This window comes from Callospermophilus lateralis, chromosome 12, assembly GCF_048772815.1.
Source record: "Callospermophilus lateralis isolate mCalLat2 chromosome 12, mCalLat2.hap1, whole genome shotgun sequence".
Classification (NCBI taxonomy): Eukaryota; Metazoa; Chordata; class Mammalia; order Rodentia; family Sciuridae; genus Callospermophilus; species Callospermophilus lateralis.
Window position 1 is genome coordinate 44,945,214 of NC_135316.1, and position 26,009 is coordinate 44,971,222.

The following is a 26,009-nucleotide window of genomic DNA, read 5'->3' on the forward strand; positions in this document are numbered from 1 at the left end:
ATTCTTCACATATTTTATAGAAGTATTATCAACATTCATCTAGTTGACAATATGTACAGGTTGACAAGGACAAATAAAGCCACACATTCCTCAAAACCCATCTAAGTCTTTAAGGAGAAACCACTTAAAATCTAAAGTGAGTACACCTCGAGACAATATTCAAGAAAAAATACAATTAACTATTACATGTTAGTCTTATGTAAATCCTCTATCTGAACCAAAAAGCAGAATATCTTTTAAATGGTCGACTTCAAGAAGAAAAACCTGGTAAATAAAGTCACACAGGGCCTATACAACAGGAACAGCCTGTACTTAGATCAGAACTAACCTACATCGTGCTTACTGGACTTGAGCCCACTGTTAATTTATTTTTGCTATTTCAAAAGACCCAGGCAGAGAGCTGCCTCAGGGAATATACAAAAGTATAAAATTTTCATGTCTGTTGAAACACCAGGAAGCCATATTTAGTCATACCCAGGAAAGTATTTAGTCCTCATTTGATGGAACCATTTTCACTTGAAGTTACCAAAAATGAGAGTAAAAATAGATGACAAGTGGAAACAAATCTTATCTAATTGGACTGGTAGCCAAAACTCCAAATTAGCTCACCACTAACCAACTGCATGGCTTTGGAAATCTTAGTTAATCTTTCTGGCCCCATCTTCCCTATGTGTTGTAACAAGTAGAGTGTGGATCTGTAACCCATTACAAGGACAAACACTTCTCTCTGTAAGGGGAGGGAAGCCCAATCTTCCCTCACCCAATTTGTCACATAAATACTTCATAACCCAACTTACATAAAATACTCAAAAGCCAACATGTCTAATCCCTACACTTTCAGTACCAAGAGCAGCTTCTTAGAAAATTTTTTTAAAAAATAAATCCTAAAGATATCTATTTAAATCCTTTTATTAAAATTTTTCTGTGAGTATGAATAAAGGCAGAAACATAAACAAGATTTTCTCTCCAAAATCTACTCCACCTGATTCATTATCAATTATCTCTCCTGATTAATTATCAAGAACTGAATGCTAACTAACTATAAGGAAGACAAAAAACTCTACAATGACTCTTGGATTTGTATTAGTTCTGCATAGTACCTCTATTAGTTATCTATTGCTGCATAACAAATTGTTCCAAACCTTAACCTCCTAAATAATGGACATTTATAATTTCACATCATTTCAGAGTTATTAGAAATTTGGGACTGGCCATAACTGGATCATTCTAACTTGGGGCATCTCTCATCAAGTTGTACTTGAGATGTCATCTAGGACTGAAGTCATCCAAAGATTTTGTTGGGGCTTGGAGTTGTCTGCAAGGTGACTGGCTCATATGGCTGAAAAATCAGCACTGCTTGTTGACAGGAAACCTCAGTTCTTTACCAAATGGACATCTCCATAGAACCTCTGGATAGAAGCAATGATGCAAGAGAGAGCAAGGTGAACGTGCAATGTCTTATGCCCTACCATTCAAAGTCACATTCCATCACGTGCTCAATATTCTATTGGTTACAAAGGACAGCCCCATGATGCAGAAATTATACAAGAACATGAATACCAGGTGAGAATCACTAGGGGCATACTCAAGGACTGGCTTCCACATTTCATTCTCTGGAACCCAGTAATCCATGTCTTGCCAAGATATAAAATTCAATACTGCCTCCTAAGGTGCCCAAAATTCTCATCTCTTTACAAGATGAGTTCAAAGTCCAGAACCCTATTATCTAAGTCAGATTCAGGTGTGCAGCAGAGTCTCCTGAGGTATTATTCCTTAAGTACAGCTTTTGAGTTTCTCTCAACCGGACTGTCAATAAACAAAAAGGAAATTGCTTATCCTCCCCTATTCTCAGTATACAATGATGGGACAGGTATACTACCCTCAGGATAGGGGGTCCATTTTAAAGTATGGAGAATGAAAGACACACCTGAGCCACTGATCCAACAGGAATTCTCAAATTCCACAAGGCACAGGCTGGAAGTTCCTTTATTAGAACACAGACCAGGGTCTTGCAGAGTCCATGGGTTTTGGCTCCACACTTAAGAGTCATCATTCCACCCTACAAATCATCTTCCCTTTTCCTTGGAAAGTAGCTTGAATTTGCAGCTGTGTAGCTTTCTCAGTCTACTTCTTATCTTTCCCACAGAGATTTGGGGGAATCCAGGAGTTTTAATTTTATAATCCTGTCTCTTTCAGTCTAAGTTGGCAGTGTTTCTGCAAATACAATTCACAATTCTCTCAAAGATCCTATAGATCTTCTGTGAATCTTACTAGACTTCACTTCATTAGACAGACGCCTCACTCACTCATGAATCTCTGGAGAAGAAGCCCTTCTCTACCTGGTCTTCTGAAAAGATGAAGGGACAATACCCTGAAGCTTCTTAGAAGCCTTCTGCTGGGTTGGACAGATCTTCCAGGCACCACCTTGGATCCTTCTAGGAAGCTACTTGGATCTTTCTAGGATTTTACAACCACACCCTCAATTTCATCTTTAGAACTTGTTTTCCTGCCAATGCTCTGAATTTGATCTATGTCTGAAAACTATTTCTCAATTCCAGCAACATTTACTGACTTAAAGAGTCTGATGTCAATACCATCAATTCCTGTGTCCTTCATGTTTATCAGTCTATTCTATGTCCACTTAGAAGACTGAACCAGTTAGACCCATTTCTGTAAAAGTTTCCTGAGTACACAAGATCAAGGACTGTTTTGAGTATTATCTAGAAATTCTCCCCATCAATCAACCAAATATACTTCTCATGATTATTTAGGCCTGCAATTCCCAGAAAAGGCCTGTGTCTACTTTACGCAAAAAATTTTCAATAAAGAGACTGTTAACCCCTTTGAACCCGAGGACATGATGATATAGATCAATTTAACCTGAGGCCAAGAGACCTGGTGATTCCAATTTCTTTCCTCTTTGTGATGCATCACCCAAGCCACTGCCTCTTGCCCTGGAATTGACAGTGCTAAAATTCTTAGCAGTTAATTGTCAGCAATCAAGAGGTTGTAGATAACCTTTGATGCAGAGAAATTCAACTGAGTCCATACAGCAGTTATGCATCAGCAATCAAGAGGTTGTAGATACCCTCTGAAGCAGAGAAATTCAACTGAGTCCATATCTTAAAATAATGGTTTGCAGACACTGGACCCAACTAGCCACATCAAAACATGAGAGTGGGCTATGCAGTCATCCCCCAGGTAAGGCTGATGATATACAACTGCAGTACTAGCACCTGCAACTGAATGCCAAGTCCACAGAACAGAAGCACTGGCCTCACCTGGGAGTTATTAGAAATGTACAATCTTGAGCTCCATCTCAGACCTACTACATCACGGAAGGAACAGGAAGGAGATCCCCCAATGACACGAGGCTTTGGAAACAACAATGTTTTTGGCAAACAACGTGAGTAAGTATTATGAAATAGGACTTACAGCTATGTTAGTTAGTTTTTTGTCACTATGACCAAGATATCTGACAAAAAGAACTTAGAGGAGGAAAAGTATATTTTGGCTCATGGTTACAGAGGTTCAGTCCATCGTGGGTCAATTAGATTTCTCTGGGCCTGAAGTGAGATAGAACATCATGGTGGAAGGGTATGGTAAAGGAAAGCTGCTCAGCTCATGGCAGCTGGGGGGTTGTGGAGTGAAGCACAGGGCAGATGCAGCCTTCTAAGGCACATTCCCAGTGACCCACCTCCTCTAGCCACACCCCATCTACCCAGTTATCACCAGTTAGTCCATTCAAATTGGCTGGACTGAGTAGGTTACAGCTTTCATAATCCAATAATTTCACCTCTGAATATCTCTTCATTAACACAGGGCTTTAGGGGGACATCTGATATCCAAACCATAACAAGGAGAGTTTCTCTTTACTGTACATGTGAACACCTAGGGATTATGGACTTCACTAGTAGACAAACTGTCAAAAGTACTTGAATTCCACTCACATGATATTAACAGTGATCAATCAAAGTTATTTTAAAGCAACTTATAAGTAGAGAAGTAATTAAAATATATTCCAACTTGCATTTTAATTATACAGTTCCCACTAAGAAAGCAGTTGAGTCACAATCTTATCAGTTGGCACTTGTTTTTTAATTTATTGTTTTGGCAAAATCATCCTGTCTTATGGTTTAGCTAATAATAAATGCAATCTGTCAAGTTACACCTACATTTGATGACTATAACATATAGGTAAACATTCATCAGAAATCCAAGTTAACTGTGAGAGAAATAAGCAACTACTCTGATCCTTTTTCAAAAAGGCTTTCCTTGGTTATCTATTTCTCCACAAAGAAAAAGGTCTGGTCATTGCTGATAGCAAGGGAGTCAAAGACAGGAGAATGGTGAAGATCTGTAACCTATGAAAATAGGAATAGGGGCCAACTAGGAAAGCATAAAGCAACTGCCAAGAGACACTGAGGGCCCAGGAGATTATGCATGGTATCGATGCCAGCAGGGTGGCGACTGATTTTTTTGCCAGTGTGCTTTGCAGAGCAGGAGAAAAAAACCACCACACCAAGCATGGCAGAGCTGAGATTTGGCAAGTCAGGGCAGCTGAAAGCCTAAAGAAGGGCTGAGTGACTGGTAGAGGCTGGTTACTGAAATGTTTAATTAACTCGGATTACACTTAACTAGCTACACAAGGGGAATAACAGGCTTTGTCAAACTGCAACATGAACCAAGTGACAGTCCTTTAGTTTATTCAAATTAAACCTTACATTGAAAGTGAAGTAATTAAAAAATGTACTTCCTCTTTAAAAAAGCATTGAAACAGATCCTTAAAACTCTGTCCTCAAATTATCCACATTCTGTGCTCCAAAGTAAAGCCAGCAATTTGCCATTAAAAAAAAAAGGCCATGTTATAATGATGTTAAAACAGACTTTATGAACAATAAAGCATATTTAAGGAATGAAAACTACATGGCAAGACTTGAGAGCTTGCAGGGAACTGGCACTTCTTCCCTGCAGCTTCCACCCACCCTTTAGGAATCACTTTTGCAGATGATGTTCCTGGATCCTCAGCCCTGTTAAAACTTTTCCAGTCCTGGGGACTTGCTGCTTCATGGGGCTGACTCATTTTTCAATCATTCCTAAGTCATGAAAGTCCAAAGACTCTCTCACTGTAAATGTAAAACACTGATCGATTCTAAACCCACCTACCCACCTGGGATTCAAATATAGCAGTACAACTCAATCACTTCACATGATCCCCTCAGCTACTGCCCCAGTTCTTCCACTTGCTCCTCACATCATCTCTTTAAATGTCCCTTATTTTCTCCACACATCTTGTCCCTCAAATGATCCCTTCCAGTTCTTCTATTATCCCAACTGGCCCTTCAACTGAATAGCTAGTTTCCCCCAGGTTACTATCTATTGAGTTCTTTATGTCAGGGAGTAAACAAATTATCTTTTCCAAATTCTCATGCAAAAAACATTGTGAAGTCTCACTGTCCCCATTTTATACATAGGAAAACTGAGGCTTATATGGCCTGTCCAAGATCATACATTAACTTATGAAGCTGGGATTCAAATATAGCAGTACGACTCTTGAATATATGCTCTGTATTATTTATAACCCCTGTATTGTTTCCTATTTCTGCTGTGACAAATTAGTGGTTTATAACAACCCATTATATTATTTTACCATTCTAAATGTTGTAAGTCCAAAATCAGTCTCACTGGGCTAAAATTAAGATATCTACAGGGCTATTGTCCTTCTGTTGCATTCTAGTATAAAATGCATTTCCTTGCTTTTTCAGTTTTTGAAAAACACCTACATTCCTTGGCTCAAGGTTCCATTCCTCCACCTTCAAAACAAGTTGCCTCAGGCCAAGTCTTTCTCACACTGCTGTCTATCTGGATCTCTTTCTTCTGAAGCTCACCTCCTCTTATAAGGATATCTCAGATGACAGTGAGCCCACTTGGATCATGCTGGACACTCTCCTCATCTGAAGGTCCGTGGATTAGCAACCTTACTCCCTCCCATCTGTGACCTAATTCTCCCTCACCTTGTAAGATAATCATGATATTTGTGGTTTATAATGCAGATATCTTTGAAGGCCATTGTTCTACCGCCACAAATAAATGCCTCCTTAGAGACAGGTCCTGTGTGTTATGTTCTCCCTTCTTAGTATGAAGCATCTGTACCTCCATGCTGGACTCCAGATGTGACCAATTATCACTCAAAGGTTCACCAACGTTGAGCTCATAAAATGAGGATAAAAGTGTTATCGTGAGGGTTTCCTGATAAAAAGACAGGGTGATTGTTAAGAGTTTCTAGCATAGACTAAGTGGACCACAAATTAAGAGAAGTCACCTAACTTCTCTTGTTACAGGTGTGGGTACTTTTCCTTGTGGCATCTATCTTATACTGTGATTAATTGATCCTATGGAACAATACCCAGGGGCACTGATTTCAGACTTTACATGAGTTTAAATGAACCACAGTCTAGTCAAGCAAGATAAGTTGAATATAGAAGAATCTGAATTGAAAATCATGTGATCATATCAGTGAGGTTCTCAGATAAAGGCTTAAAATGCAAGATTATGGACTCATATAATCTTTCTTTCAACTAAAATACACTTAATATCTATTCCTGATTAATATTCTTTTGGAGACTTGGGCCCATCCAGATCATTTTTAATCCAGATTTTGATACCTTTTTTTTTTCTTAAATTAACCAAACTATAATGTTCTGCAAGTGCCTCACTCTCCACATGTTTTCTCTTGATTCACCCCTTGGCACCACCAACACTCCTTCACCCCCAATTCATTGTCTCAGTAAAGTACTGATGCAAAACCCCCAACACCCTCAGTCTATTAGCAGCTTCTGCACATTTTCTTCCATCAAAGCATCTGGCGACTCCAACCACTTCTCAACTGTCCCTGAGCCACCTCCCTTTTGCCTGCGTAACTGTGTTAGTAAGGCTCTCTGAGAAACAGAACCAATGGGATGTCTATGGAAAGAGTCTTATAACAAGGAATTATGGAGACTGAGAAGTCCCACGATTTGAGTTAGCAAGCAGGAGACTGAGGAGAGCTGACACTGCAGTGCTAGTCCAAGTCTGAAAGCCTGAGAATCAGGAGAGGGGACGGAATTATGTGTATTCCAATCTGAAAGCCAATAAGCTCAAGACTTAAGAAAAGCCAATCATTCCATTCAAGTCCAAAAGTAGAAAAAAAGAAAGGGGGCAGGGGGACAGTATCTCAGCTCAGGTAGGAGGAGTTCCCTCTTACTAGCAGAGTCAGCTTGAGCCTTCAACTGATTGGATAAGGCCCACCACAGGGGAAGCAATATACTTTACTCAGCCTACTGATTGAAATGTTAACTGCATCTAAAAACACCCTCACTAACAAACCTAGAATTATGTTTGACCAAGTATCTAAGAGCCCCATGTCACTGTCAAGTTAATTCTGACACAAAATTAACCATCATACCTACTGAAAATATTCTTCAACTGGCTTTCTTCTCTTCTTGACTGCCTTCAATCTAATCTTCACACAGCAACTATGATCATTTTAATTTTTAATTTTTAATTAACTCACACACCATACAGCCACCCATTTAAAGCATGCAGTTCAATGGTGTTTAAGTATATTAATAGATATGTGCTTCCACTAAAAAAGGCAACCAATTACCTTCCAACAAATTAAATTTTTCTCAGAATACCCCAATCACCCCTCATCACACATCAAATAAAATCACACTCTACTCACCAAAGTCCACAAAGCTTCACACAACTTCACTTGCCTACCTAACTCAGCAATACCCATAGTCCTTGAAGATCTCTGCTCTTTGATCTGGAAAACTCCCCCCAGCCCCTATATCTTCCCAGGGTATACTTCTCCCACTATATTCAGGCTTCTAATCAAATGTCAACTCAGATGGGATGTCCTTAGCACCTTCTCTAAACCACTTCTCTACACACTCAATCATTCTTTATCCATTTTATATTATTCTTTCAGTGTAACTACTGGCAACTGGCATATATTTCCTTCACTGTAATTACTGGTGACACGGCTCCCTGGCTGCCGAGGATCAGCAGGCCTACTGGCCCTGCCAAGAAGCAGCAGTGGAGAGGTGGAGCAGTGGAGCAGCGACCAACTGAAGCAGTGGGGATGCCTACTGCAAAAGCACACTCTGCACTTTTGGCCTGCCACCAGAAAATGGAAGTGGGACAGAACTGGAGACTATCGTGCTAAGTGAAATAAGCAATCCCCAAAAAACCAAAGGCTGAATGCTCTCTCTGATATATGGATGCCGGCTCACAACAAGGGGGGGGGGTGGGGGAGGGCAAAATAGAGGTACTTTGGAATAGACAAAAGGGAAAGGGAGAGGGCATGGGAATAAGAAAGAGTAAAATAAATCAGATGTTACTTCCCTATGTTCACATATAAATACACGACCAATGTAATTCCACATCATGTATAATCAGAAGAATGGGAAGTTATACTCCATATATGTATAATGTCAAAATACATTCTTAAAAAAAAAAAAGAATTGACCAATAGTGTTAGTAAATTTCTAAGCCCTAATAAGCATAAATTCAGGCCAATAGCACTGGCATTTTTTTCAAACCCTAATTAGCATAAGTTTGGGCCCACAGCAGTGAACCAAGTACTACTCTATAAGCCCCTAGACTAGCACACTTGGACAGAGAAAACCTACTATCACTCACTCTTGAACTGTAAAGTTCTGTTCCCATTCTTCAATAAACCCTACTGTTACACTCACTCATCCTGGTCTATGGATTTCAGTCTTCAAATTCACAAGAAAAGAACTAGGAAAGAAGAAGAAATTGATAGTGAGCTGCTAGGATCTGCTGCAACACTAGTGAGCATGACCTGCCATTACGAGCTGCAACACTTCTAGGCTGCAGACGCCTGTGCAGACTCCTCCCGCCAGCAGAATGGGAGAAACTCTGGTCTCACCTAAAAATGGGGAATGGAGTTTCATCTCAAAACTCCAGTTTCACTGGCACTGTCAGGATATTAGTGATGTGTTGCCTGCTGTACAGCTGTGTCCTTTGTGCCTAGGAAAGTGCCTGACACACAACAGATGTTCAATAAATATTTCTAGAAAGGGATGGATAGCAATAGGCCCCAGATTCATCAAGTGACCTGTGCCCTCCCAACAGCTTTACACCTTCAATTCTATTTCTATCAACATGATTTGCTGCTCCTTTTGCACTTTCTTTTTTTAATTATACGTGGACACAATACCTTTATTTTTATGTGGTGCTGAGGATCAAACCCAGTGCCTCACACATGCTAGACAAGCGCTCTACCTCTGAGCCACAACCCCAAACCTAACCTAACCAACTAAAGAGAGGTGGTCAGAGTTTATTTGAATGAAACTGTCCTATCTGATATATGTTATGTAATACTCAAATGCTGAATCGATTTTTCACTCAATTATCTTTTAACTCTACAATTATAGTGTTGCTTTAGCAATTCTAATGCATTAATTAAAAAAAAAGTTGCCCTCAAGGCTGAAACTTGGCATATAAATGTTGAAATTAAATTTAAAAACAAGCAAGGTTTGGGAACTCTGGGGAAATGCTCCTAAACATGTGCCAGCACCAGCATTAAGAGATTATGGCTAGAAATAAAAGAGGAGTTTCCTGTTTATAGCACTACATCACCATGAGTGTATTGGAAGCAACTTCAGTGTTGATACTGTTTTTAATTTTCCACTTGTAGTGACACTTACCTTTAATAAGCAGCAGAAGAGAAGCAGAGAGTCAAGAAGTCACCATAAAATGTACTGAGAATACTTTATAAATAATTCAATTGTCATAGACTTACTTATGTGTCTTTTATGAGAGCATTAAGGCATTCAGATATTTACTATCTAATATCTGTTACCTTATAATAGCCAATGCACAATCCCCAGTCTATTTGCCAGACTTGATATTGGATAATCACAAACTGTTAAAATGCAGACGGTAAATCACAAAAATTCCAGTAAAATGTTTATCACCAAAAACTCATTTATATTAACATATAACCATGGAAAACAACCTTTTTTTAGTATGTTTGTTTTTGTGCTATAATCTCTGATACAAATATAACAACACACAAATTGTTAAATCTATAGTACAGTATATAGTATAGTTTAGAAGAAAAAGTACTCCATGTTTTGTTATTGGTAGGTTTTTTGTTTTGTTTTAAAGAAAACAAGATTGACAAACTAGTAAGGTTAAGAATAATTGAAATTTTGGGGGCTAGGGTTATAGCTCAGCAGTAGAGCACTCGCCTCCCACATGTGAGACCCTGGGTTCGATCCTCACCACCACATAAAAAAATAAATAAGTGAAATAAAGGTGTTGTGTCTAACTACAACTAAAAAAATAAATATAAAAAAAGAATAATTTGGGGCTGGCGATGTGGCTCAAGCAGTAACGCGCTCGCCTGGCATGCATGCGACCCGGGTTCGATCCTCGGCACCACATACAAAGATGATGTGTCCGCCAATAACTAAAAAACATTAAAATTCTCTCTCTCTCTCTCTCTCTCTCTCTCTCTCTCTCTCTCTCTCTCTCTCCCCCTCTCCCTCTCCCTCTCCCTCTCCCCCTCTCTCCCTCTCTCTCTCTCAAAAAAAGAATAATTTAAATTTCAGTGTTTGAGGCAAAATTACACAATTTGTGAAAGTGGCTCACATTTGGGGTAAAAAACATTTCTTCAGTATAGTTTAATAATGAAGCCAAATTTAGTGATTTTAGTCAAGTTTACTAATATCCTCTAATATTCACTGTCTCTATTAGAAAATATAAAAATTCTCTTTTAATTCAATGAAGCATCAAAATCTAAGGTAAAAATGCATTCCAAGACAGTGATCTGTAGAAAACAAAATCTAAAGAGCATGGTAATTCTATGTCTATAGAAACATACAATCTTCATTAATTATCAAATGTGAAGAAATTGGAAACAAGAAATGAAAGACTTGAGTGTGAACAGAAAGCATGTTTTTGAGGAGTCCTCAATGTTGCCCCCTTCTCTATCCCATAAGGGCTGATATACATCCAACTGAAAATGGGGAACATGGCAACCAGAATCAGCTCAGTAAGAATAGTGTTCTTCTTAGCTAAGCCAAGAAGAACAAATAGGCCAGGGTAAGTGAATCAGAGAATTTAATTGGTGGAAGTTTTTCCCAAATCTTCTAGGTAGACAATCTCTTCACACTGAGCTACAAAATCAGCAATAAGATGCAAGAAGAGAAAACAAATACTCTTAATCTTACCCCTAGGTGGTTTTTTTTTGTTGTTGTTGTTGGTTGTTCAAAACATTACATAGTTCTTGATATATCATATTTCACACTTTGATTCAAGTGGGTTATGAACTCCCATTTTTACCCCATATACAGATTGCAGAATCACATCAGTTACACTTCCATTGATTTATATATTGCCATACTAGTGTCTGTTGTATTCTGCTGCCTTTCCTATCCTTTACTATCCCCCTCCCCTCCCCTCCCCTCCCCTTCCCTCCCCTCTTCTCTCTCTACCCCCTCTACTGTAGTTCATATCTCCCCCTTGTATTATTTTTCCCTCTCCCCTCGCTTCCTCTTGTATGTAATTTTGTATGACCCTGAGGGTCTCCTTCCATTTCCATGCAATTTCCCTTCTCTCTCCCTTTCCCTCCCACCTCTCATCCTTGTTTAATGTTAATCTTCTTCTCATGCTCTTCGTCCCTACTCTGTTCTTAGTTACTCTCCTTATATCAAAGAAGACATTTGGCATTTGTTTTTTAGGTATTGGCTGGCTTCACTTAGCATAATCTGCTCTAATGCCATCCATTTCCCTCCAAATTCTATGATTTTGTCATTTTTTAATGCAGAGTAATACTCCATTGTGTATAAATGCCACATTTTTTTTTATCCATTCGTCTATTGAAGGGCATCTAGGTTGGTTCCACAGTCTTGCTATTGTGAATTGTGCTGCTATGAACATCCATGTAGCAGTGTCCCTGTAGCATGCTCTTTTTAGGTCTTTAGGGAATAGACCGAGAAGGGGAATAGCTGGGTCAAATGGTGGTTCCATTCCCAGCTTTCCAAGAAATCTCCATACTGCTTTCCAGATTGGCTGCACCAATTTGCAGTCCCACCAACAATGAACAAGTGTACCCTTTTCCCCACATCCTCGCCAGCACTTGTTGCTGTTTGACTTCATAATGGCTGCCAATCTTACTGGAGTGAGATGGTATCTTAGGGTGGTTTTGATTTGCATTTCTCTGACTGCTAGAGATGGTGAGCATTTTTTCATGTACTTGTTGATTGATTGTATGTCCTCCTCTGAGAAGTGTCTGTTCAGGTCCTTGGCCCATTTGTTGATTGGGTTATTTGTTATCTTGTTGTCTAATTTTTTGAGTTCTTTGTATACTCTGGATATTAGGGCTCTATCTGAAGTGTGAGGAGTAAAGATTTGTTCCCAGGATGTAGGCTCCCTATTTACCTCTCTTATTGTTTCTTTTGCTGAGAAAAAACTTTTCAGTTTGAGTAAGTCCCATTTGTTGATTCTAGTTATTAACTCTTGTGCTATGAGTGTCCTATTGAGGAATTTGGAGCCCGACCCCACAGTACGTAGATCGTAGCCAACTTTTTCTTCTATCAGACACCGTGTCTCTGATTTGATATCAAGCTCCTTGATCCATTTTTGAGTTAACTTTTGTGCATGGCGAGAGAAAGGGATTCAGTTTCATTTTGTTGCATATGGATTTCCAGTTTTCCCAGCACCATTTGTTGAAGATGCTATCCTTCCTCCATTGCATGCTTTTAGCCCCTTTATCAAATATAAGATAGTTGTAGTTTCCCCTAGGTGTTTTTTAAAAACTGGTTCCACATCATCTTTCCATTTCTCCCCTTGTTATCAGTGTTCCGTAGTCTTAAAATCCCCAATGTGTTCACAAAGTGTCTTGCTTATTACCACTAGAAAGCAACTCCTCCAAGACATAGTTGGGTGTAACCAAGCACAGAGCAAATCTAACCTATATCACTATTCTGTCTCTTGCAAACATACATGGTCTCCTCCTTCCCGTAACCATCCAAATCACATTCCAATATTTCATAAGTAATTTCTCTTCAACCATACAAACATAATTTCTGCCTACCCTACCCAGAAAAGTGCTAACCTTGAATGAAAATAGCAATTATATTCATAATTCTTATATTATTTCAACCTAGAAGAGAAAGAAAAGGAAACTAAATTTGGTTTCTACCACCCAAAAAATACAAAAACAAAAACTCTCTCCTGAGGTTTCATGCTTTGGTTTTATTTGGGGAAAATGCCCACAAACTTCCCTTTTCCCCTTGAGAGAGAGGAGGAAATGAAATAAACAAAGTCATTATATCAAAATGGTTTTATTTTTTTGTTTTTGGATTGGGGATTGAACCCAGTGGTACTCTACCACTGTGCTTCATCCTCAACCCCTTTTTATTATTTTGAGATAGTATCTAGCTAGTTGCTGAGGTTGGCCTTGAATTTGTGATCTTCCTGTCTCTACCTCCCTAGTCACTGGGATTACACGTATGTACCACTGCACCCAGCAAGAATGGTTTTTAGAAAAGCACATGGCAAGTCCTCAGCTGCATCATTTCTTTTTTTTTTTCAATTTAATTGATTTTATTTTTTAAATACATGACAGCAGAATGCATTATAATTCTTATTACACACATAGAGCATAATTTTTCATATCTCTGTATATAAAGTATGTTCACACCAATGCATGTCTTCATACATGTATTTGGATAATGATCCACCATATTCCACCATCACTGCTAACCCCAAGCCCCCTCCCTTCCCCTCCCACCCCTCTGCCCTATCAACAGTTCATCTATTCCTCCCATGCTTCCTCCTCCCTACCCCACTGTGAATCAGACTCCTTATATCAAAGAAAACATTAGGCATTTGTTTTGGGGGGGATTGGCTAACTTCACTTAGTATTATCTTCTTCAACGCCATCCATTTACCTGCAAATGCCATGATTTTATTCTCTGTTATTGCTGAGTAATATTCCATTGTATATATATGCCACATTTTTTAATCCATTCATCTACTTAATGGAATCTAGATTGGTTCCAAAGCTTAGCTATTGTGAATTGTGCTACTATAAACACTGATGTGGGAGCTGGGGATGTGGCTTAAGCGGTAGCGCGCTCGCCTGGCATGCGTGCGGCCCGGGTTCGATCCTCAGCACCACATACAAACAAAGATGTTGTGTCCGCCATTAAATAAATATTAAAAAAAAAAATAAACACTGATGTGGCTGTGTCCCTGTAGTATGCTGTTTTTAAGTCCTTTGGGTATAGACCAAGGAGAGGAATAGCTGGGTCAAATGGTGGTTTCATTCCCAGTTTTCCAAGGAATCTCCATACTGCTTTCCATATTGGCTACACCAATTTGCAGTCCCACCAGCAATGTGTGAATGTGCCTTTTCCCCTACATCCTCGCCAATACTTATTGTCTTCATAATAGCTGCCATTCTGACTGGAGTGAGATGGTATCTTAGAGTAGTTTTGATTTGCTTTCTCTAATTGCTAGAGATAATGAACATTTTTTCATATATTTGTTGACTGATTGAATATCCTCTTCTGAGAAGTGTGTTCATATGTCTGTTCATGTCCTTGACCCATATATTGATTGGGTTTTTTTTTTTTTTGGTGCTTAGCTTTTTGAGTTTACTTTATATACCCTAGAGATTAATGTTCTATCTGATGTGTGAAGAGTAAAAATTTGTTCCCAAGATGTAGGCTCTCAGGGAGGGGGCGGGGGGGGGGCTGGGGTTGTGGCTTGGCAGTAGAGTGCTCACCTAGCACATGCAAGGCCCTGGGTTAGATCCTTAGCACCACATAAAAATAAATAAATAAAGATATTCCGTCCAACTAAAAAATAAATATTTTTTTAAAAAAGATGTAGGCTCTCTATTCACCTCACAGATTGTTCTTTTGCAGAAAAGAAACTTTTTAGTTTGAGTCCATACCATTTATTGATTCTTGATTTTAATTCTTGTACTATAGGAGTCTCATTAAGGAAGTTGGGGCCTAATCCCACATAATGAAGATTATGGCCTACTTTTTCTTCTAACAGACACAGAGTCTCTGGTTTAATTCCTAGGTCCTTGTTCCACTTTGAGTTAAGTTTTGTGCATGGTGAGAGATAAGGGCTTAATTTCATTTTGTTGCATATGAATTTCCAGTGTTCCCAGCACCATTTGTTGAAGAGGCTATCTTTTCTCCAATGCAAATTTTTGGCACCTTTGTCTCAACAGACTCAAAGATAAGAATCACATGATCATCCCAATAGATGCAGAAAAAGCATTTGACAAAATACAGCACTCCTTCATGTTCAAAACACTAGAAAAACTAGGGATAGCACAAATATATCTCAACATCATAAAGGCTATCTACGCTAAGCCCCAGGCCAACATCATTCTAATTAGAGAAAAACTGAAGACATTCCCTCTAAAAATGGGAATAAGACAGGGATGCCCTCTTTCACCACTTCTATTTAACATAGTTCTTGAAACACTGGCCAGAGCAATTAGACAGACAAAAGAAATTAAAGGGATACACACAGGAAAAGAAGAACTTAAATTAGCATTATTTCTGATGATATGATTCTACACCTAGAAGACCCAAAACGCTCCACCAGAAAACTTCTAGAACAAGTAAACGAATTCAGCAAAGTAGCAGGATATAAAATCAACACCCATAAATCAAAGGCATTTCGATATATCAGTGACAAATCCTCTGAGAGGGAAATGAGGAAAACTACCCCATTTACAATAGCCTCAAAAAAAAAAAAAACCTTGGGAATCAATGAAAGAGGTGAAAGATCTATACAATGAAAACTACAGAACCCTAAAGAAATCAAAGAAGACCTTAGAAAATGGAAAGATCTACCTTGCTCTTGAATAGACAATTAATATTATCAAAATGACCATACTACCAAAAGCACCATTCAGACTTAATGCAATTCTGATCAAAATCCCAATGGCATTCCTCATAGAAATAGAAAAAGCAATCATGAAATTCATCTGAAAAAATAAGAGATCAAGAATAGGTAAAGCAATCCTTAGCAGGAAGAGTAAGCAGGTGGCATCACTATACCAGTCCTTAAACTATACTACAGAGCAATAGTAACAAAAACAGCATGGTATTGGCAGCAAAACAGACTGGTAGACCAATGTACAGAATAGAGGACACAGAGACCAACCCTCAGCCATATCATTTCAACTTCATAGATTCCTCAGGTAGATTTCCCATAGCTGCTGGAAAGAAACAACCAAATATTTCAGCAGTGACTTCTCAGCATGGAATAGGTCACACTACTTTGCTGACACTCAAGCACATGAAGGTGAAAGAGTCAGAAATAACTTCACATAAGTACAAGAACGTTAATTAGCTATTATCTTCTGGAAAATGGCAGTAAGAATGGACACACAGATTTGCCTTATATCTGCAAGTAGCCATCAGGAAAGCAAGAAAAACTGACACAACTAACAGCTTAAGCTAACCAAGATCCTTGCCCATTTCCTGCATTCCACAGCATTCCTGACTGAGGAGACAACCTTACCAGCCTCTATAGTCATACCTTACACATTCCACTCCTGAAAGTAATCTAAAAGATTAACTCTTTATTAGCAAAGATGTTCAAAACAAAATTTTCTGAAGTAATGTTTCTCTTTCAAAAGGAAATTACAATTAAAATGGAAAATATGAGTAGATAAACCAATCTATGGTCAATGAACATACTGACCCATAGAGAAATATAGTAATACTTTCTTAATTATTAAGCTAAATGATTATCCTTCAGCAATGATTTTATTCCTGGGTTGGTGGGGGTGGGGGGTGTCCATGGCAATGTCCGGAGACATTTTTAACTGTTAAAAATGGTGGGGAAGGAGAATGACACTGTCATCTAGTGAGCAGAAGTCAGGGATGCTGCTAAGGATTCTACAATGCAGAGGACAGACTCCACAAAAAAAGAATACTCTGTCCCCAAATCACAATAGCACTGAGGCTGAGAAACCCTGCTTTACCTAAATACAAATAAATCATCAGGTGTCCAAAATGACTATAAGTCTTAGGGTTGTTAACTTCCTTGATATTTCCACACATATTGTATATCATGCACACTAACATATCAGATGGCAAACATTTTCTGCTTCAACAGCTCTTTTGACCATCAGGGTATCTTCCTTTTTTCTCGGGACTTAGTTTTGACACTGGACTTCTTTTTTACTTGCAAATAAAGTTTTAATTTTAGGTTTCGATATGATGAACATACCCACATGTAGCACCAGCTAATTTTTTGGAAGACACAAACTCTTTGGTTAGACTTAAAAAATAAAATTGATTAATTAATTTTAAAACATGGTTTTGTGAAGAACAGAAAAGACAGAAAAATTAAGGAGAATGTATTTCTTTATGAACTAAAACTAAGAAAAACTATATCACTAGAAGAAAGGATCTAAGAGAATATAGTTACTACCCTCCCAAAGAAAATTATCACATGAATATTTCAAGCAAAGCATTCAAGATATTTTTAAAACATATAAACACGTTTCTCCATATTGTCATTGCTCAAGGCACATTCCATGCTTTTCCCATAGGTCCATATGTAAAGTTAAATCCATTGCTCTAACATAAAAGTTAAATACATATGGCAGGTAGTTGAGAACAACTGAAAAGATGTAGCTAAAAAGAGAGTAAGATAGGAGTGACTGAAGGGGGAATATGGACCATCATAACCTCCTAGCTTACAACTTTACACAGAAATTCTTACTGTATTTAACTTAATCTTGGTGTATGTACCCGACACAAACTTCCTTCACAGAACCTACTTCAACCCACACACTGAGCTGAATGCTCCAATGCTCCTGACCACAGCCCATTTGGTCAAGACAATTATCTTAAGTGACCTGTGATAAGTGTAGCCTGGAAAGAACCTGGTCCATTCAGATCCAACTAAGAAACATCAAAAAAAAAAAAAAAAATGTCTCCTGTTGAAGTGGGGAAGAAAAAAGTAATTGGGTAGAATACAGCTGCCATGCTTACAGCAGAACACTAAATTCATAGAAGAGACATGAGATAAATCTTCAAAATAAACCCTCTTCACCTGACTTTGCTTGAAATCATCTCTGTGCTTTGCTACTCAAAGAGCAGACACTCTATGTAAAACCTGATGAAATGTGATTAAAACCTTTGGATTCCATCAATGTAATTTTTCTAGTTTTGATATATTATACTTTAGTTATGCAAGATGATACATTGGGGGCTCGGACTGTGGCTCAGAGGTAGAGCAATCATGTCACATGCGTGAGGCACTGGGTTCAATCCTCAGCACCACATAAAAATAAAGATATTGTGTCCACCTACAGCTTAAAAAAACAAAACAAAAAAAGATGGTACATTGGGAAAGTGGTACAGAAAGCCTTTTGGGGCTTTTTGCAACTTCCTGTGAGTCTATGTTTATTTCAACGTAAGAAGTGTTAACTATAACAGTATCTGTATTAGTTTTCTAGGGATGCCATTCCAAGAACCAAAATTGGCTTAAAACAAAGAGAGATTATTGTCTCACAGTTCTAGAGCTAGAAATTCAAATTTAAGGTGTTGGCAGAGCCATGCTCCCTATGAAACCTGAAAGAGCAGAATCTTTCTTTCCTCTTTCTATCTTCTGGTGGTTTTCAGGCAATCTTTGGTGTTCTTTGCATTAGAGATATTTTAATCGATACCTCGTCTTCACGTGGCATTCTTCCTGTATGTAAGTCTTCACATGGCCATCATTTTATAAAGATATCAGTAATATAAGATTATAACACAATCTACTCCAATATGACCTCATCTTAACTAATTACCTCATCTGCAACCATCCTATTCACAAAGCCCCACATTCAGAGGTACTGGGGTTTAAAACTGTCTTATCATTGCGGGGGAGGGGTTACCCAATTCTAGAACCCATTAATATTCACAAAGGAAATATTGTTCACTAATTCACCAGAAAAATCTTTGCTGGGGGTGGGGGCGGTTTGCTGGAGTTGTGGCTCAGCGGCACTGTGCTCACCGAGCACGTGCGAGGCCCTGGTTCGAACCTCAGCACCACATAAAAATAAATAAATAAAACTAAGGTATTGTGTCCAACAACAACTAAAAAAATAAATATTTTAAAAAGAAAAGAAAAATCTTTGCTCTCCTATAGGAATCAGCCACCAATGTTGTGAGTTGTGAACACAAAAATTAGTAGTATTGGCCAGATCATTCATCTTAAATAAGGGTCAAAAATTGAGGCTTCTGAGCTGGGGCTGTAGCTCAGTGGTAGAGCACTTGCCTTGCAGGTGTGAGGCCCTGAGTTCAATTCTCAGCACCACATAAAAATAAATCAACAAATATTGTGTCCATCTACAACTAAAAAAACATTTTTAAAAAATTTAAGGCTTCTGACATACTCCTTCTTCAGGAATCTTAGAGATCAATATTCACAGTCCCATTACAAGTGCTCACAAGTTTCCAAAACATGTCAGTCTAGTTCTCTGTGGCACATTTATTTTGTGATTTTTTTTTGCTTGTTTGCTAATTTACTTGAGTCAAACTTCATATCTATCTTTGTTCCTCCAACACATCCCTATAAACTAAAAAAAAATCCTCAACCTAGTAGGCCCTCACTTGTTTGTTTAAATAAAGAAAGTTTGTTGAATATCTGTATGTTGGGATATATATTATTCTTTTTAATTCTTGTAACAACCCCCTTCGAAATAGATGTTGACGCTTTTATTCACACTTGACGCAAAGACTTCCAAAAGTTTTTATAATCATCCTGACAAGTACCAGAATGAGTCAAATGAGGCTAACTTCAAACCAACTGAGTTTAGCCCATTCTACAGCTGAAGTCACTCCATGCTCTAACATCCAATTGAAAATGTTCAGTGTCTTGTATTTAGAAAATCATCCTATTTAATATACTGGAAATTCATTCCACTTTAGTTACTAAAGATAAGATCCAAACTGGATAGAATTTCTGATGCTTGAGATAGAAATACTTGTAGAGATCTCCGGGTTTAAAAATAAAATACATTTGTGCTTGCATCTAATCATACAATCAGAAAACTGAATAAAACCTACAGTGGCCAAGAACAACAAAACCATCACAATTCAAGCATTACAAATATGTAAAGGCTAATTTCATTTAAAATGCATGTAATTGATACAAGAAATGACAGTTTATAATCAAAGTATTAAACTATCTAACAATAACTCAAACCATGTGAAAAATATAATTCAAATGTTTAATTTGCACAGCAGTGCTTTAGAAAAGTTATTTTCATATAAAGATTTTTTATTTTATTACACTAAATGTTTCCTGCCAGAAAGAATCCAAATACCAAATTTCTTTAATTTTATCCCTTTAAAAACAAATATCTCTGACTCACTACATATTAGAAGACTATAAATAAATAAATACACACACACACACACACACACACACACACACACTCACACACCTATGACAGGTTTTTGACCTAACTACATTTAAGACCAAAAAAAAAAGTCAGGCCACCTGCCATTCGTAATAGATAAGCAACAGAGACAACTCGTAAGAAGGAAGGAATTAATATTGGTACCAACTGTGCTGGGAACTTTATATGTACTCTATAATTTCAAAAGAAAACTATTTTAAAAAACCTTTTCATTCCTTCTCTCTTAAGCAGACATTTTCCAATAATAAACATTTTACAAAACTCATCCTTGTCAAAATTTTGGCAAGTTTTTCATGTCTCCTGCAAACTCAGAAATTTTGGTGCTTCCACCTATAATTACTCATGCCATTAACACCTACAAATACATGAATGGCCAAAGAGAAGTTTCTTGAATGTAATATAAACATAGTGAATATCTCAAAGATAATCAGTTTGCTTCTACACTGCAATTATTAGCTGTTTTAAAATTAATGGTTTTGTGAAAAAAAAATTTAACCAACTCCTATCATGAGCATTGTTTTTTAAAAAAAGAATTTTTAACATTATGAAAATTATCCATCAACTGGTATTTATTATAATAAAATTATTTTCAAACACAGAGCTCATGTTATTACTGGTCTCCCATCAGAATAACTAAATAGCAATAGGGGTATTTTTCATACACAAAATCCGGAATTTAAAGCTAGAAGAAATCTAGGGAAACATCACTGCCATTTTATGGATGATATGACTCTGACAAAGACTTGTCCAACATGTCTAGCACCACAGAGGACATTAGTAGGAATATTTTACAAATACACTTAAGATCAATGTGCTGAGTAGGATGAATGCATAAGTAAGAAGCAGTAGAAACACAGCCACCTGGTAAACACCAGCTAGTCTAGGGAACTATGTGGTCAACTAGAAAGCAGAGCCAGCAGAGTTGGGCTTCAGAGAACTTGAACTACACAAGGGCAATCAGTGGAGGAGAGAAGCCAAGAAAGGGAATGGATGATGCTCTAAGAACAAAAATCAAAACAAACAAATGAATAAACAAATAAATAAAAACCACTTGGTGGGAGAGAAACAGAAAAGAGAACTACAGATGTAAAAAGGATATCACTAAAAACACTTTTCTCCAGGAAAATATCCCTAACTTAATGTTTACTCGTAACTACAGATAAAAGAACTATCTTTTATACATTTCAAAGACAAAGAAATCTAGTTTTAAGGTGAGAACGTTCAAAATTCTCTCTTCTAGCTATTTTGAAATATGCATTATTATCAACTATAGTCATCCTACTGTGCAACAGAACACCAGAACTGCAGCAGTATATCCCATAAATATGTACAATAATTATTTGTTGATTATAAATAACATTTTTTAAAAAGGAATTCATTCTGAAGATAATTTATTACTTACCAAACCTGCTATTGGTGTGGACAGTCTATTGATCTTCTTAATGATTCCAGGCTTAAGCTTATTAATCAAACTGAAAGTAAATGAATAACATAACGATTATAAGAATGCCAATATGAGTTCAGTGTTCTTTGAAACATTTTTAAGAATCATATACATCACTATTCCATCCTGCAATCTGTTACTCCTAGCCCCAACTGAGGGTAAACAACCAAAACAACAGGTCCAGGAACAAAGAACTTGACTGCACACAGTGCTGAGGTGGTCCTCCTTGGACCATGTAGTCACATTTCTATATCAACGCCACTTCCGTAACAATAGTTTCACGTTTGTTAAAGAAAGGTACTATTTGGTTATGTTTTAATAGCCAGTTTAAGAAATCTACTCATTAGGAGCTGGGGGTGTGGCTCAAGTGGTAGCGTGCTCGCCTGGCATGCGTGCGGCCCAGGTTCGATCCTCAGCACCACATACAAAGCAAAGATGTGTCCGCCGATAACTAAAAAATAAATATTAAAATTCTCTCTCTCTCTCTCTCCCTCTCTCTTTAAAAAAAAAAAAAAAAAAAGAAATCTACTCATTAGGATTTAGTTCACTTGGCTCAAAGAACACTCTCCTATTGATAATTTTCATTTTTTTTCCATCAGATTGATCTTTATGCTAAAAGCTAGCTTCAAAACCATATTGTTTTTGCCACATTTAAAGGGTGCAGGGTAACTAATCCAAATAGTTGACCTGTTCTTACGGTAACTCATTCAAACCCAACTGATTGTTATTAACTTAGCAGGATGGGTAAAAATTACATGTACCAAATTTCCCTAAATTACCTCAGAATCTAATGTTGAATAAATTTAAGTTAATGTAACAGATACTTAAAAGATATTTGTGTCTCTGTACTCCAAGATACTAAATAAGAAATGTGTCTGACAACCATGCTCAGAATACAATTTTTGTTTTAAGTCTAAATTATTATGCATTCTTTTTTTTATTTGCTGATCATTGACACAGGGCCAAGCCATGTAGTAACTTAATACTATAATAATGTTTTTCTACCAGTGCAAACTGGGATAATTAATCATTAATCACCATCAAAAAACAATATCTTAAAAAAGTGATTTTCCTATTTAATAATTCATCTATTAAAAAAACCAATTCTTTATTCTATAACAGAGCTCCAAAGGAAAAGCAAACAAAGGAGAAATGATCAAACATTACTAATTTACTAGTCTCCTCTTCATGATGGCAACAGGAAAAAAAAAAAAAAAAAGCTGAAGCTTGTGGCTTTGACATTCCAGAGATTTATACATACAACTTGAGTGTGTTAAGAATAAAAAAGACAAAAGTCTCCACTTAATAGCCTTCAGAATGCTGTTCAACAGGATTCAAAATTTTAAAACAGTGGCTCATGAAGATTTGGTCTGGCAAACAAAAGATGTTTTTACATTTTTATACTTTGTTCACATAAAGATCTTTAAACACCCTAGTATAGACAATAAAACTATCGCTTTGATCTTGTGTGTGTGTGTGTGTGTGTGTGTGTGTGTGTGTGTGTTTTCATGCACATGGACATGCCTGCATGCTAGGGATTGAACCCAGGGTCTTGTACATCCTAGGCAGTGTTCTACTACTTAGCTACAATACCAGTCTCAGGCCTTCACCTTTAAGTATTTCCTTCAATTACTTCTCCCTGATTCGTAACTTTTGATATGTGGATTAACTGAAAGTTATATAGGAAGAAAGGCTTTCTCCCTTCATGATCACATTATTTTTCTTTCATCACTGAGCCAGAAAAGAAATGAGCCAATTTATTTTTTTTAGATTTTTTTTTATTAGTTGTTCAAAACATTACAGAGCTCTTGACATATCATATTTCATACATTAGATTCAAGTGGGTTATGAACTCCCATTTTTACCCCAAATACAGATTGCAGAATCACATTGGTTACACATTCACATTTTTACATAATGCCATATTAGTGGAAATGAGCCAATTTACAAGAAATGACTATTCCAAATTAATTTCTTCTAGTTGTTCCCTATTAACAGGTATTTCCGTAATTCCATTATTGATGACATTCTTGCAATGCACAGAAAAACTAATAACTGAAGCATTACTTAACAGGAATATAACAATAAAGAAATTATTTGGCCATGTATGATATATAGTAAATCCCACCATTATGTACAAATATAATGCACAAATAAAAATGAAAAAATAAGGGCTGGGACTATAACTCAGTGGTAGAGCGCTTGCCTCGCATGTGTAAGGCACTGGGTTCAATCCTCAGCACCACATAAAAATAAATAAATAAAATAAAGATATTGTGTACATCTACAACTAAATATTTTAAAAAATGGAAAAATTGGGGCTGTGGTTGTAGCTCAGTGGTAGAGCACTTGCCTAGCATGTGCAAGGCACTAGGGTCGATTCTCGGCACCACATAAAAATAAATAAAAGTAGTGTGTCATCTACAACTAAAAATATTTTTAAATAAAAAATAAAATAGATTTCCACCAAAAAATTAAAATGAAGCATATAACTAATTTTTAAGAAAGAAAGATTATTTATATTTATTGACCACTAGCTCAGCAATGACTTTCTTAGATAACTTTTATTTTAAAATATAATCTTTCAATGATATAAATTAGAGGCCAATATGAGGCAGGGCAAGATATAAAATGTCAGGGAAGTCTGGCAACAGTTGTTGGTTTAGAGGAAGAATGTGATGAATTCCTGCTCCACCTATTTGAGTCACAGGTAACCTTGGCCAGGTCATTCAGTTTACCTGTTTATATCACTTACCATTTTTGTACTACAGGATTAGTAATTTCAAGAGCACTTTTTAAAATACAGTTTCTGGAATGAATGATAAAACAGTTTACTCTCAATTAGGGTCAGCCAAGGGAAGTGAGGGATGGAGCTAAAGGAAACGGTATAGATAAATAGTATCTCTCAATAATAAGTTACTGACTCCTCCCTCATCAGCAGGTTTTTGCTAGAGCTTATTACTTAAAAGCAGCATATACACAATAGATTAGCCCTTACTTCTTTATTCCTGAACCTTCCTGTATGTGTGCAAACCCGGAAATAACCATAAGGAAAAAACACTCATCTAGATAACACACAAACCACCCTCTAAAAAGCTGAGTCACTAGAAAAAAATGCTTTTTTATTTTAATCATTACAATGATGATTGGTTCTAAGCACTAGACTATAGAGGAAATACATATATAATTTTGGCAAACACTGAGCATCCCGTCAAATTATGAATTATGAATCATTATTTTTACATACAATTACAGAAAAAACTTTTAGGCTATTTCTTCTATGTTTCATAAAATCTAAAAAATGTAGATGAAATCTAAGTATATATAAAGTATACTGAAGTTTACAAAGGACCAAAGGCTCATATCAAATCAAAAATACAGGTGTTATCTATGGAAATATTTTGTTTAAAAATACAACTTCTTTGCATAATAAGAGTTCTTCAATTACTCATGTGATATTCCTAAAGGTGACAGTGAATTCAGGTCACTGGCTCTAGCAAGAATCAGATAACATGATAACATTCCAGAGGTTATGATTTTAGTGCCTCCATGCATTAGAATCTATCATCAGTTCTGGGGCAATTTTATCTACCTATATCCCCATATCTCATCCCCCTATCCCTGAGCAGAATTTCATCTCTATACCCACAAGTCTTCCTTTAGGCAGTGGCACAAACCTAGTCATGTGTTTGCTTAGCACATTAGAGGATGACTCTTTTGTAACCAGAACAGAAAGTTCCTAGTAGTTTTATACTTCCAGTGGAACATACTCACAATAAGCCCCGATGCCCTCTTCTTAAGTACATCCCTTGCTCTGGTCTAAAAGTTCGTGTTCACCACCCCTAAAATTCCTATGTTGAAATCCTAACCTCCAAAGAGACAGTATTCAGAGGTGGAACCCTTTGGGAGATGATTAGGTCAGGAAGGCTACACTTCACAGATGTGGGAATAGTGCCCTTAGTAAAGAGGTCTTGCCCTTTCCACCATGTTTAGTTACAGTGAGCCTGCCTATGAAGGAAGTGAGCCCTCGCCAGATATCAAATTTGCTAGCATCTTGACCTTGGACTTCTCAGCTTCAGAACCATG

At 37.2% G+C, this 26,009-nt stretch overlaps 1 protein-coding gene across 1 annotated transcript in view; it reads right to left on the bottom strand.

The window, feature by feature from the left end:
• The window catches only part of Lmo7 (LIM domain 7), a 211,118-nt gene that overhangs the window by 105,819 nt on the left and 79,290 nt on the right, over nt 1–26,009 (bottom strand). Inside the window, exon 3 of the mRNA XM_076872343.2 lies at nt 21,882–21,951. Coding sequence (XP_076728458.2) covers nt 21,882–21,951 — 70 coding nt within the window. The remainder of the gene's footprint in view (nt 1–21,881; nt 21,952–26,009) is intronic.